Here is a 14,323-nt window from a genome sequence, read left to right as displayed (position 1 = left end):
GCCTCATCTGCCTCCTCCTTCCTCGTGCTCTCCTGCCACACTGGCACCCTTAGGAGTTTCTAATGCTCCAAGTCTCATGCTAGTCCCGCAACGCTTAAGCTCTATTCTTGCTTAGTAAACTTCTCTCTACTCACCTTTATTTCATTAGAGAAGCTTTCTATGACTTCTTCAAAATAGATCAGGTTAATATATAAGAAATTCTAATATGGATATTGAGCAATAAAAGTGAAAGTAATATTTTACTTTTATTGTTATATTCCTATACTTCACTTTTATTTCATATCATAGATTGTAAATGTTTATACATCTAATTATTTACTTAGTACATGCTTCTCTTAATAGACTATAAAATCACTATGGCAGAGACTCTTCTATTTTCTGAAAATTGTATCTCCAGCAGCTATCACAGTATGGGGATGATAAAGGTACACAAAAATTATTGAATGAGTCTGGATGTGGTGGCTCGCAGCTGTAATCCTACTACTTTGGGAGGCTAAAGTGGGAGGTTGCTTGAGGCCCCGAGTTCGAGACCAGCCTGAGCAAGGGCGAGGCCCTGTCTCTACCAAAAATAGGAAAATTAGCCAGGCATGACAGCATGTGCCCGTAGTGCTAGCTATACAGGAGGCTGAGGCAGGACCATTCGTTTGAGCCCAGGAGTTTGAGTTTGCAGTGAGCTATGATGATGCCACTGCACTCTAGCCCAGGTGACAGAGTGAGACCCTATCTCAAAAAAAAACCTAAAAACAAAAAACAACAAAAAAAATTATCGAATGATTCAATCAACTAATAATAAACAAAATAATATATGCATTTCTATGTTCTGTGTAAATTTGGTAAATTTTTTGCAATTTTTTTTAACAAAACCTCTGAAAATTTCTCCATTGTATTTTTTTTTGAAACAGAGTCTCACTCTGTTACCTGGGCTAGAGTTGTTGCCGTGGTGTCAGCCTAGTTCATAGCAACCTCAGACTCCTGGGCTCAAGCAATCCTCCTGCCTCAGCCTCCCAAGTAGCTGGGACTACAGGCATGTAGTAATTTTTTTGTTTTTAGGAAAGACGGAGTCTCACTCTTGCTCAGGCTGGACTCAAACTCCTGAGCTCAAGCAATCCTCCCTGGTCGTCCTCCCAGAGTGCTGGGATTACAGGTGTGAGCCACTGCGCCCAGCCTATTGTTCTTTTATATACAAAAACTTACATAAACATATACATTTAAACTAAATGCTAAACAGGCTATTGGCAAATTTTGTTGAAGAATATTAAAAATAGAATTACCCATTTAATGACATTTAAAAACCTAGGGAACAATGTTTATTCCTCTATTTCCAACAGGCTAAAAGTGATTGTGAGGAAAGCCCTGCCCACCCCATCTCCAAACAAATCCTCCATCCACCTCCTTTTTACCTTCTCCATTAGCACCTTTGTACATGGTTCAAGCCCTGTATCTTCTCTCATTTGTACATATGGAATAGCCTTAAAAGGGGGTCTCTCAGTGGGTCTCCTAGAATGTGTTCCTCATATAGTAGACAGAGTATTCTTTAAAAATACGACTGAAATATTACTACTTTCTTTCTTCAAAGTGGGTCTATTGCTCACAAAATGAAACCTTGATCTACAAAATTCAACATAATATATACTCCGGTTATCTCACTGAGTTCTTATTGTTCCATTCTCCATATCCACATGCACACTATATATAGTGTTCTTAGAATAGATCTATACAGTTTGCACCCTAGATTCTTTTTTTTATTATTTCAGGGTATTATGAGGGTACAAACATTAAACTTACACTTTATGTCTTTGCCTCACCCAAGCAAGGGTTAGAGGCATGCCCTTCCCTGCTACAATGCAGGTTCTTTGTAATTGCTGTTCTTGAAACCGATGAAACTCTTCAACCTGACCTTGAAATATTACCTCCATAGTGGGCTTTTCCTAAACACCAAACCATTCCCGAGCCTTCACCCTATGTTATTTCTCCACAAAGATTTAATACTGGCTGACATTTTCTTGTATTTTTACCTGAGTATTTGTTTATTATTAGTCGCAAAAACTTGCTTTGTTCACCATTGTATCTACAGAACCTGGAATATTATCTGACACATAGCAGGGATCCAATAAACAGTTGAAAAATAAACTAATAAGACCTAATGAATAATTTAAACAATGTTGTAGAAACATTATAAAGAATTAGAGGTAGAAAAATCTCTACACATTTTTAAGAGAAGGAATAGCTTCAAATTTAAACTAGATTATTTCGACCAGATTTATGAGGGGAAGGAAGGGAAGAGAAGCAGTGTGGTGTTTTGCAATAATAGGTGTTGCTGGCTTGGTGGTTGTAGTGTGTGCGCGCGTGTGCGCGCGCGCGCGTGTGTGTGTGTGTGTATACGTATGTGTGTGTGTGTGTGTGTGTGTGTGTGTGTGTGTGTGTGTGTATAATTCAGCCAAGGCTGTTTCCCTTTGTTCACACAGTCAGTATTTCAACAAGAATGGAAAATATCTGAATGGAAGGAATGATGACACAGGTGGTAGTTATTGAGATATTTCAAAATATTCTAAAAAGAAATATGGTGACTGAAACCAAGTAAAACAACCAAAACCTTTTTATTCTCTTTTCTATTCATTTTTATAATGTTTTCTACTTAACTAGCTAGTAGTAAGATAGATAGATAGATAGATATAGACAAATAGAGCCAGATCTACATGTAGATATCTATGATCTAGCTATAATGTGTGTACATATACATATACATATAAACATATGTATATTTAACTCAACTGTCTTTTCTAAAAAGTTCAAGTGAAAAGTACACACAGAAACTTCTTATATATAAGGTTTAAGGGACTGTAATTTATTTTTACATTTCAATAAAAGGGATTTTGAACGGAATACTCAGCCAGGTATAGTAAGAGCCACACCTTATTAGGAGTCAAGATATTTTTACCCTGGTATCAAGACTATGTTAAATGTACTGAGTAAGTCTCTTTATTTCTTTGGGTCCGTTTCCTTTTATTTAAAGGGACGTGGGAGACAGGGAGACAGCTCTATAATGAACTGTGATTATTATTTAATGTTTGTCAAAAATTGAACTTCCTTAAATGCTTATACATGTTACACAAGTAAACTAAAACACTAATTTATTTGCATTGTTCTATTAAAATATCTGCATTCAATAGTGCAGATAGGCTGCAGAAGTTTTTCCAATGAGTGGTTACACATCAACAAAACTGCACAATGAAGTATTCTGAAAGACCAAAAGGGAGGAGGAATAAAGATTATTTCTATGGTATCAACATCAAAACCTTCAAATTCCCTTAAAAATATATTTTATTTGCTTAAATTTCACCATAAATTAACTTAAAAACTGGGTGTTTTATTATTTACAATTTTGTATTAATATGATTTTAATTGATAAATTATAATTGTGTATATTTATGGAATACAATGTGATGTTTATACACACACAAAATGAAATAATTAAGTAAACATGTTTAATAATTAAATTTTAATAATTTTAATAATTGAATTAACATATTCAGCATCTCACCCATCATTTTTTGTGGTGAGACATCTGAAATTTACTCTCAGTAATTTTGAAACATGCAACACTTTATTATTAACTATGCTCACCCTGCTGTGCAAGAGATATCAAAATCTTATTCCTTTCATATAAGTAAAATTTTGTATTCCTTGACCAATATTTTTAAAAAATTTCTAATTAGCTCTCCATGCCTGGAAGATACCTATTTATAAAATTATTTGGAGAGAAAATGAAGGGCAGAAAAATCCATCAGATGTTCAAGGGCATGTGACTAGGATCTTGAATTGCTCAAAATGGACTGATTGGCCCTGGATATGAGTCAGAACACTGACTTTCAAGAAGGCAAATTCCAAAACAATTGTAAACAATTGTAATTAATCTGGCTGCCTCTTGGCTTCCAGCATCCTGTCTGACACACACCTCCAGCGCCAAAGAGAATAAATGAGAATCTTCAAAAAAATAAATAATAGAATTGTAATAATTTTATTGCATATATCTGTGAGAATATATCAGATGAGACTAAGCCAAACTCATGTTCATATGGTTGAACAAGTGATGTCTAATAAAGAAAAGATGATGTTTATGTCAGTGTTTTATTCCTATCCAAAGGAGACATTTTTAGGTATATTATTTAGATAATTTTGGTTTCTGTGAAGAATTAGTTAATCAAGAATATTCAGAATGATTAAATATAACAATGAAAGTGGATTTTTTTGTATTAATAACAATGAACAATATTGAAAATAAAAATTAAAATTATTATATTATCTGAGATACTTTGCCCTTGTGAATAAATTTGCTCATTGAATCTAGTTCCTGGATTGTTCACAGTGGTAGTATGGATTTTTGCCCCTTTTCACATGAGAGGAACTGTGGGAATAACTGTATTTCCACAGGCCCATCCTGTCCTACTTGCAAACATAAGGATACAAGTGTGTTTCTTCCCACACTTCAAATTAAATTTGTGCCTGAGTAGACATCTAGGGTGCGGATCAGAATTTTTCTTTCTAATTTTCTGGTTTTGATAATCATCACTTTTCAAAGTATGTCGAAATTCATTTTCACACACATCTAACTCACAGAAAATTTTGAACAAGCTAAATATTTGTGGTAGATTCAATGTTTTTATTCCTCAATAAATATAGAAAGAAATATTCCAATCTTTGCTGAAAAACATACTACGCCATTTGTTTTCCTGAATGTATAATACGCAGATAGTATGAATAAAGTTAGATCCTTCTTTGAATGGCAAGGAGTTGGAAATTATCTAAATAACCTAAATAAATGTAATAATAATTTTCAAAATGAATAATGTGGATGTAAAAAGTATCTGAATATTTTCAAGGCAAATAATAAAAATAAGATTAATATGAAAGTATCCAACAAGAGGGAACAGTAACTGCTATTGTGAAGGGAGAGACATGCCCAATCTAAAGACAACGGAATTTAATTGTTCATAAACACAGTGCACCAACGAAAGTAATTATACTGCCTGGAGTCCCCAGTGGCCATTGATTTTCATCTTCAAACTTAAAAAGGAACAATTGCTTTCTAGTCAAAAGAATTGGCAACAGCCAAATGAGTGATATTAACTTATTTGAACACAAAATGTTCCAATCAGAAGCATACCCAGAAAATTATATATATTAAAAAAAAAAAAAACCCTGAGGTCACATTTTTAACCTGTACCCAGCAATTTACAAAAGCAAGGAAGCGAAGGTCAAATGATTCCACTCATGCATGTTGATCTCTTTGCAGGGCTGTCCTTAAAAAGAAGAAAAATATCTCAAGCTAATGAAGCTAGAAGCCACAACTTAAGATCTTTCTTAAAATTATTCATTTAGGAGTCACTACTTTGATCCCATCTCAAAAAATTACCTTCTATTCATCACATGGTTTCTCTTGTATTTCTTTCTAGAATAGGGTTTTTCAAACTTGACGTCACTGACATTTCCGGTCTTTGTTGTGGGGAGCTGTTCTGTGCATTGCAGGACACATCCCTGACCTCTACTCACTAGATTCCCATAGCAAACTCCCCACTACCAGTTATGAAAATCAAGAATGGCCCCAGAGTGGACAAATGTCTTCAAGGAGCAAAATCGACCCCAGTTGAGAAACACTGGTCTTGAGAAAGAAAGAAGCAACTGTCAAGCACACAGCAACATTCACATGTAAAGTTCCTGAGGCTTTCCTGGTTAATCAGTGTTAAGTTATACAACTGGATGTCAATAAATTCTGGGATACAGACACATACTGCTAAAGCCAAACTTTTAAAAATAACAAATTCTTCATTACTATAACCAACATATGAGACCACATGGCCAATTGGAATTTTCTGATAACATTTCTTCATCTCAAACTGAAAGAGGTGAAACTTTAGGAGCTTTTATCCAACAATTTTTTATTTGTGCTTCTATTTTTTTTAATAGGGTACCTATTTCCTCAAATATAAATCAGTAAATAACTTTCCTGATTTCACGGAGGTACAAACAGTTGCATCTATGCCCCCAAATACCAAGTGGCAAGACAAATAAAACAACAAACAAAGTCAGAAACACTAGGATGGGATGCAAGCCAATTAATGCTATCTCTGTGTGTGATATGTCAATGAATATTTGCTGGTTCTTGTCAAAAGTACTATTTTGTAATGACCTATAAATAGACAGTTGGACCAAAAAATGTGTAGCTAACATATCCCTTGGAGTTATTCTGCTGCCATGTATGAATTTTCTCCCTGTTTTAGACTATTTTTAAGAGTCTTAAATGCTTACAGATTTTCAGAGATTTCAGGTTAGACTCTTATCTCAATTATTCCTTTCCATATTAGTGCATAAGACCTTTTTTGTTAAAATATCTTAACTATATCTAAACACAAGGAGCTTGAACCCATGTTAACAACCCTTTTCTAATTTCGAAAAAGTGATTTGATAAAACAATTTATGGCTACTCGTGTATTGACAGCAGAAAGAGTAGAACTAACACACATGAAACATTTTCCTCATTATGTCATCATGAATGAGCTTTTGTCTGAAATAGTTCTGGCTTTAAGAGATACCATTTCCAAACACTTAGAAATAATTAAGAACAGTTTTGGGGCTAAATCACTTCTTTCCCATTCTCCTATTCAAAAGTTATATGCACTCTAATTTCTTCCTTCATGAGAAATCCACCTAGATTCATTCCAAAAGAATGCCGTAAGACAATTATTTCATTAAAAATTTTTTTTTCATTTTTGACAGCCATGCCCAATGTCATTTTTACTCATAGTCTGTTAACTAAGATTACACAGCAAAAAGTACACAGTAATCATTTTTAAAATGTGTTTAAGCTGAAAAATGACAATGTGATGTTAAATTATCTTAATTTTTAAAATAAATTGGTAGTCATTTTCTAGCATAAAGCGTCTTATTAAGTACATTTTTATTAATAATCTGTTTATTTTCTCAATCGACTTGGCACATTTTTATTACAGAGCTTTTAATACTTATCTGATATAATTAATTATGATTATAATTAAAATATTGATAATTACCCAAAGAAAAGTCTGTAATATGAATAGAACTTTTATGCCCTAATAATAGATTTTTTTAAACAGAATGTACTGGGAGAGAAAGTAAATCCAGACTTTAGCCTAACATGAACTTTAAAAACACAATTATATTAAACAATGCTATCTTGGTATTGGGAGAATATGATTAAACAAGTTCCTCTGAAATCATCTGAAATTATGGTAATTCCTTTCTTGTTCTCAGTTTTGGGTTACTGGATGCAAATATATGACACCCTCCACTCCCTTAAAAATACCCCCCATCAAATTCAGGCATCTCTGGGACTTAGAAATTGCTTAATTATCTGTGTCGTGACATAAATGTCTTTAGAGAGTCTATGAATCTTAGAAGATCAGTAGATTAGAATATTTACTAAATATGACTCTGTGATAATTAAAAGTCCTGGCTGACATAGAGGAGAATAAAAATAGAACTCGAAGAGATTTTAAAAGATTTAACACAGAAACATAAAAACAAAACGACATTAATTGGCACATGGAGAAAACCACAATGAGATGAGATGGGAGTGGTGTGTTGTACCAACAATAGAATTGGGATAATGAAATGATAACCAAAAGTTTTTTGTTTCTTTTTTGAAGTATCATAGAGGCTAAAGAAGCAATGAATAAATGCTCTGAAAAACCCCTATAATCAGTGATCCGGGAAAAACCTCGTTAACTTATATAAAAGAGTGATCAGTAAGGAATAGTCACATAACAGAATATTCGTGTACTGAGTGTCTATACTTAACGTGAATGCTTGGCTGCTGGAGGCCTATAATCTCCATTAAAAAATGTTATTTTATGATAAAGGAAAGAAAAAGGAAAATGCATTTAATTTCTGTTCCTCAAACTAATTTTATAGAAAATCAATTCCTGTTGATTTTAACCAGGATATCATTAGGATGCCTTCTCATCATTACCAATTACTGTTTTCTGCCTCCCATCCTATCTTCCTACTAAGGGCTTCCTACTATGGTACTGATGACAGTACCTCTCAATGACTCCTTGGCCTCCTCTCTAGCATCCCTAAGGATAGTTCAATGAAGAAATAATAGGTACTGCTCTATACTATTTATTAAAACTTTTCATGAGGACTAATATTTCCCCAAAGGAAATCTGTATCCTTAGAAAGAGAGCAATCTACCTTATATATTCTTTACATCCCACAAGCACCATAAAGAGTTGCACAGAGAATAGCTGTTCCTCACATAAGTGTGAATTAATTAATTAGTTGAAAAACAAAAATGTCATTATTTTCTGCTAGTTAATAACCTAATTATTAATGTATATCTGCTGGTTGTTTAAATTTAGCCTAGCAGATACATACATATATAATCACTTAATTATTTTAATGACCATTTTGCTTAATACGTAAAAAAAGTAAACAACAAAAAGTTCACGGGCCATCTTTTCCACTGGGCCATGCTATAAAAATATGAAGATTAAATGTCTATTCCAAATGCACAAATAGGAATAAGTTTTAAGAGAAGCCAACGATTTTGCTTATTGTTTTATTTTGGAGAGGTCTTCTGAGGCCCTGTGCTATGTTTCATCTGTGTCATATAAACTCATCTAATAAGCAATATATTGAAACTTTAATTATATAAAATTGTGGGTAAATAACTATGCACTACTTTTCCTTGGTGTTGGAGAGCTAGATTTTGAACATTGCAATAGTTAATTCATTATTGCTTACTCAATAAGTAATCATGCTTCCTATCCTTAAGGGGACTGCATTTATCAGAAAGACAAAGGCTGTATTCTTTTATAAGACCAATATAAATACATTCAATCATTTGAAAAGTGTTGGCTAAACAGCAATACAAAAGAATAAAAATGATACTGACAGAATCCTAAATTCTAAAAGTAAAACACATCAACCCCACCAGAAGGCCAGTTTACAAAGCCTTCTTTCTGCATGATCCAGAAAACAACAGAGAGAAGTCAGGAAGAATAAATTTTTAAAAAAGAGGGGGAATTAGAAGTTCAGGTTAATAATAACAGGATAGGCTAACCATTTTTTTCATTCTTGGCATTCGTATGATTAACCTCACATTGAAATTATTGGAGAAGTATTCATTCTAAGCAATTATTATCGCGGAAATATTCCCCCAGTTACTAAAAAGAGTAAATGGGGGGAAAATGTTCACAGGGGTATTTTCTATCAATCCATCTACTGATTCTAATGACATAATGATATTCCAGCCCTAACTTTTCACCTGAAATACTTTACAAATGCTGAAACTGAAGAGTAGAAAGTTTTGTACACCTAGAGAACATTCTAAACAATTCTGAAATGCATAAAGTAATTAATTATTCATTACTTACAAAAGTTGTGTTTTCCAATAATAATGTGGTAGCATTTGTTTCTATATTCAGTTTAATGACATGTCCATTCTCGCTTTTATACACCACTTCTGTATCTGCAACAACAAAGACATTGACAATTGACAAATACATTGACTAGGTAACATAATTACTGTAGGGGAGAAAATGTGCATAATCAACAGACACATTGGAGCAATCATTGTTAGCCTTCAACAGCCTGAGCAGATTTCTGTATTTGGCTCACATCAATTCTCTTGAAAGATTAGGAAGCCTGCCTAACACATGGTCTATTGTGCAACGAACACAGGGTTAGTGAGAGGGCCACCCAGATTCATGGTTTAACAAATGAAAATTAATTAAAATATGGGCAATCTGCTGCACATTCTGAGGTGAGAAAGGAGGACCAGAGAAAAGTGTCTCCAGTCTCCAAAGTAAGCTATTACTGATGACTGATCTAGTTTTCTAACTTACAACAAGGGCTGCCAGTTAACTGTAACCATACACAGTTCTAAGTCTCCTCATGCCAAACCATCCACTTGCAGACCCATTCATTTATTCAGTCCTTCTATTAATTTCACCACTCAATTCCTCTTCAACCTCTTGAATTTTTTTCTAGTAGAGAAATTTTTCTCCATTATTTTATTTGGCTTGTGTGATCACAGATCAAAATCTCTGAGGTTGTTACTGTATCATCAAATCCACTTTGTCAACGTTAGGAGAATGATGTCTTCATTTTAAATGGCTGCATTTCTTCTGGATGGTTGATTTTACATATTTTTCACTTAGATTTAGACACATTTGTTAGGAAATTAAATCATCTTAAGAATATCTCAGACCAAAAATATTAACTTGAGGGAAAACTGACAGAGAGCATATGAAGATACTAAGAAGTTAAAAAGATGTGTGCGTGTGTATGTGTGTGTGTGTGTGTGTGTGTGTGTGTGTGTGTGTATTTAGGTAAAAGGGAAGTAGTTTTGAATATTTTCTTTTTCTTTTTTTCAATGATAATCTCCTTTCCAGATTTACCAATTCTAGCCTTTTCCATGGCATTGGATACACATCCTTCATCACCTGCCCATTCTTGGAAGAAGGGCAATACAAATGGGCATTAGATACGCTATTTGTATTGAATGAATTTACATAATTTGCAATCTCTCAGAACCTGAATGTCATCACCTGCAAACCCGGAAAACAAACAAGGGATGGTGAGTTATGAAGATTAAGTTCAATAACACACGTGGCAGTGTCTAACACTTCTGGCAGAACAAGACTTTCTAACCCCTTCTCATGTTATTTCAATATTATTAATAGTTATACCTAGAATTTGTACGATGAGAAGCAACCAATACCAGCACAAATTAAGTTTGTTTTTCTTTAGTGTCTCATTCAAAGGACTGAGTGCAATATGACTCTCTTATTGTTAGGATAGGAGACTAAGAGACAGGGCTAAGACCAGATGCAGAGGCTTGAAGATTGGGCACAGGTGTTAAGTAAACAATCTTAAACAAAAGGGACTGATAACTATAGGCAAGAATCAGCTTCCACCAGCTTGTCAGCTATCTCTGTCACCCTACATGAACTCTGGCTAATTATAATATCATTTACACAGTGGTTTTAAAATTCCTCCACCCTTGAAGTCTATGAAAATGGGAGAGAACCCAATTTTAGGAATTACTACCCAAATTCTTAATAACAGCCAGCTGCTTGAATATTCCTCCCCTCAATTAGTAAAACTGCAAAAGATCTAAAACTGCTTCCTCCCAGTGTAGCTGCTCTCCAGTGAGCCTGCCTGCTCTCTTCCCCGAGGGTATCCTTTCACTTTCAATAGAAGCTGTCGCTCAGTTGGCTTACATGGTACATCCTGAAATTCTTTTTCCAACGATCACCAGATCACCAACAACTTGGAAAAACCTCCACTCAGAGGCTGGCACCACTATTAGAGTCAAGAGTGGCACAGAGGGTCAATAGTTTTTCTTGACCTTAATCATATGGGGGCAGTGACATGTTGGAACTGCGGTGCCACCATCGCCGGGAGGAGCTCACTCCCTACCCCAAGAGCAAGAAGGTGGCAAGCCGAAAGGATGAAGAGTTAGACCCAATGGACCCCAGCTCATACTCGGACGCGCCCCGGGGCACGTGGTCAACAGGACTCCCCAAGGGGAAGGAGGCCAAGACTGGTGCTGACACAACAGCAGCTGGGCCCCTCTTGGAGCAGCGTCCCTACCCATCGCCAGGGGCTGTGCTCCGGGCCAAAGCAGAGGCCTTTTAAGAAAGGAGGAAGGAGATAAAGAAGGAAGGGGTTTTCCCATTACTGCCTGAGGCTGACTGTATGGACTAAATGGTAGTCCTATATATCTTTGAAATAATGCCTCGTTATCACCTTCTGAACTTCTGCTATCAGTTATAAATAAATTAGGTTCTTTTTTTTATCACTAATTTTACCTACTGTTCTTTCTAGTGATACAGAACAAATAACAAGTTTACGTAAAAATAAATATTTATTTTGATTTATATTCCATTCCTTTCTTCTCTTTCCTTTCCATCATATATTTATGATTATGTCTCAACAGCAAAGCTGGTCACCTGCAATGCTCATTTGGTCTCGTCAGATAGTTTGATCTCCTGTCTTTTGGCTCTCCATTAACGCTTGCTCTAATCAATAGTCTAGCCCCAGCCTTGAGTTCCAAACCCTATTCTCTCTGAAATATTTTTGATATTCTCAACTCTGAACCACTTTTTCATTTTGATGACTATATCATCATAGATTAGCAAGAAGAGCCAATTAGCATGCCCTGACAAAATCATCCTTATAATATTTTCTCAACAAATTAAGAGAAAATGAATTTGCCTCCTTCCATTGCATCAGGGAGATAAATATGGTAAAAAGGTATTGAATGAGTGATTCTTCTCCCAGGAGGAAAGAGTCCTGTAGAATCCGAAATAAGAATGAGGTCTGCGATTTTAGAGAGAAAGAAGAGGTCAGAGAGCAATAGTGGTATGAATGCTGGTTCTGGTCAAGGGAAGAGGAAAAAGTATCTCATGGTACTATAGTTTCTCATAGTAAGGGGAAACCCTTAGTGAGTGATGGATTGTTATTAGCGGTGGAGGAAAGAAAACTAGTCATTATTTCACTTAGAAGGGAGCTTATTTGAAAGGAAAAAGACTATACTTAATGTTAATTTTTTTAAATCAATTTTATTGGATAATTATTTGGACTTGAGAAAAATCTGCAGAGTTGAGATTTGTAACTACCTTTAGCTCTGCACTCCTGCAAATTTTACTATTAGATCCTCAATGCTATATTAGCAGGAAAAGCTTTTTTCTAATTCAAGTGTAATTCTCTTGCATAATATTTAATAAAGATTTTTGCATGAATTATTTTAAAAGCATCTAATATCTGCCTTTATTGATTCCTTTTGATTTTTTTTTCCTGTTCTTTATAATTTGCTCTTCTGGGTCTCATATTTATCCTACTTTACTGTTTGATTTGTAATCACTACTGGAATCTCCCAGTTTTGAAACTCCTCTTACTAGATTACTAAATAACCTTCTGGAATTACATTTCTAAACTGTCTACCTTATAATTTGTTTAATATTAGGTAATAAATCTGAGTGAATCAGATCAATGAGAAAAGTGCATTAACACAGGAAAATTAAGGTAGGTGTACTTGAAACATTCTTAAAACACAGCATTATGAATATCTATACAGTACTTTGATTAAATAATCTTCTTTTCTTTTCAGCTCATTGATAGTTAAGAGCCAATTATCCTGAACATATATTCAACTCAGTTTTTTAAACTGAAAATGTATGGCAGGATAGAATCACTGTGTAGTCTGTATCTATCCTGAGATCCAAGCAAGTATTTTCAGTCTGCAGTACCCCTAAATAATCATTACGGTCATTTCTATTCAATTCTTTTTTTCCATAATTTGGCTAACAAAAAGGAAAACATAGTAGTATATCCTGGTTTAAAATCTTTCAGATAAATGCAATCTTATGTTTTATATTTCTTTCACAAAAAGCAGACAATAAAGCATTTCACATTGTATTGATAATTCTGTTCTTGATGTGGTATTGAAATTTATAACTGAGACTTCTGCATCCACCTTAACCATCAGGACCAAGAACAAGGTCAGCCTGCATTCATATGATTTTACTATTTGTTCTAAGAATTTCTTGTCCATGAAGTTAAGGCTCTAAATCAGCACAGAATCTTCATTTTCTTTTTCAGGAATTTGCTGGAAATTAGTTTATCTAAACCATAAATTTTAAAATCGGGAAAATTGTTCAATTATCAAACAACTCACTTCAAGATTCTTAGATTTATGTGTTCACTAATCCTAAACCATTTCCTCATGAAATGTGCCCAACCACATCCAGATCCTCACATTGAAGGAACTGTCTTAACTACTCAAAACCAGATCCAACCCTGTTCCTATCTCCCCACAATCCCTCCTTTTGGACACTCTAAGACTCTTCTAAAATGTGTCTTCCCTGACTGCAACAGGTAATAAAAACTCAGTGTTGCTGAACAGGTTATTCTGAGGGCCTTCTGAGAAGATGAAGTTGACAACATTAATCTTCCATATATATAAATATAAAGTCAACTTATTGATTTTTATTGATGTTAATATTGATAATGTAAGCATGCGTTTAATTTTCACATGATAATTTGCTTTTAATGTTTCAAAAGTAAATCTATCTTTATTTCTCTCTCTCTGTCATCTATCTCTCTATAGAGAATTTTCAAAAAGTGGAAAAACATCTTGGCAAATCAGTTCCCTGAGACATTTTAATCCAAACATGCTCTTTATTTTAAAACAATTTATTTTTGATGTATTCAAAATAAAAATAATATAGCATCCCATGTTTTTAAAAGAAACCAAACTCAATTAATAAACTGAGCA

General features: G+C 34.4%; 1 protein-coding gene across 1 annotated transcript in view; it reads right to left on the bottom strand.

Annotated features, from left to right (window-relative positions):
- The window catches only part of DPP10 (dipeptidyl-peptidase 10 (non-functional)), a 670,962-nt gene that overhangs the window by 454,245 nt on the left and 202,394 nt on the right, over positions 1 to 14,323 (bottom strand). The window contains exon 3 of the mRNA XM_012651081.1: positions 9,414 to 9,508. Coding sequence (XP_012506535.1) covers positions 9,414 to 9,508 — 95 coding nt within the window. The remainder of the gene's footprint in view (positions 1 to 9,413; positions 9,509 to 14,323) is intronic.

The sequence above is a fragment of the Propithecus coquereli genome, unplaced genomic scaffold, assembly GCF_000956105.1.
Source record: "Propithecus coquereli isolate 6110/MARCELLA unplaced genomic scaffold, Pcoq_1.0 Scaffold348, whole genome shotgun sequence".
Classification (NCBI taxonomy): domain Eukaryota; kingdom Metazoa; phylum Chordata; class Mammalia; order Primates; family Indriidae; genus Propithecus; species Propithecus coquereli.
Note: the sequence above shows the minus strand (reverse complement) of the source record. Positions and strands in the feature narration are given on the sequence as shown.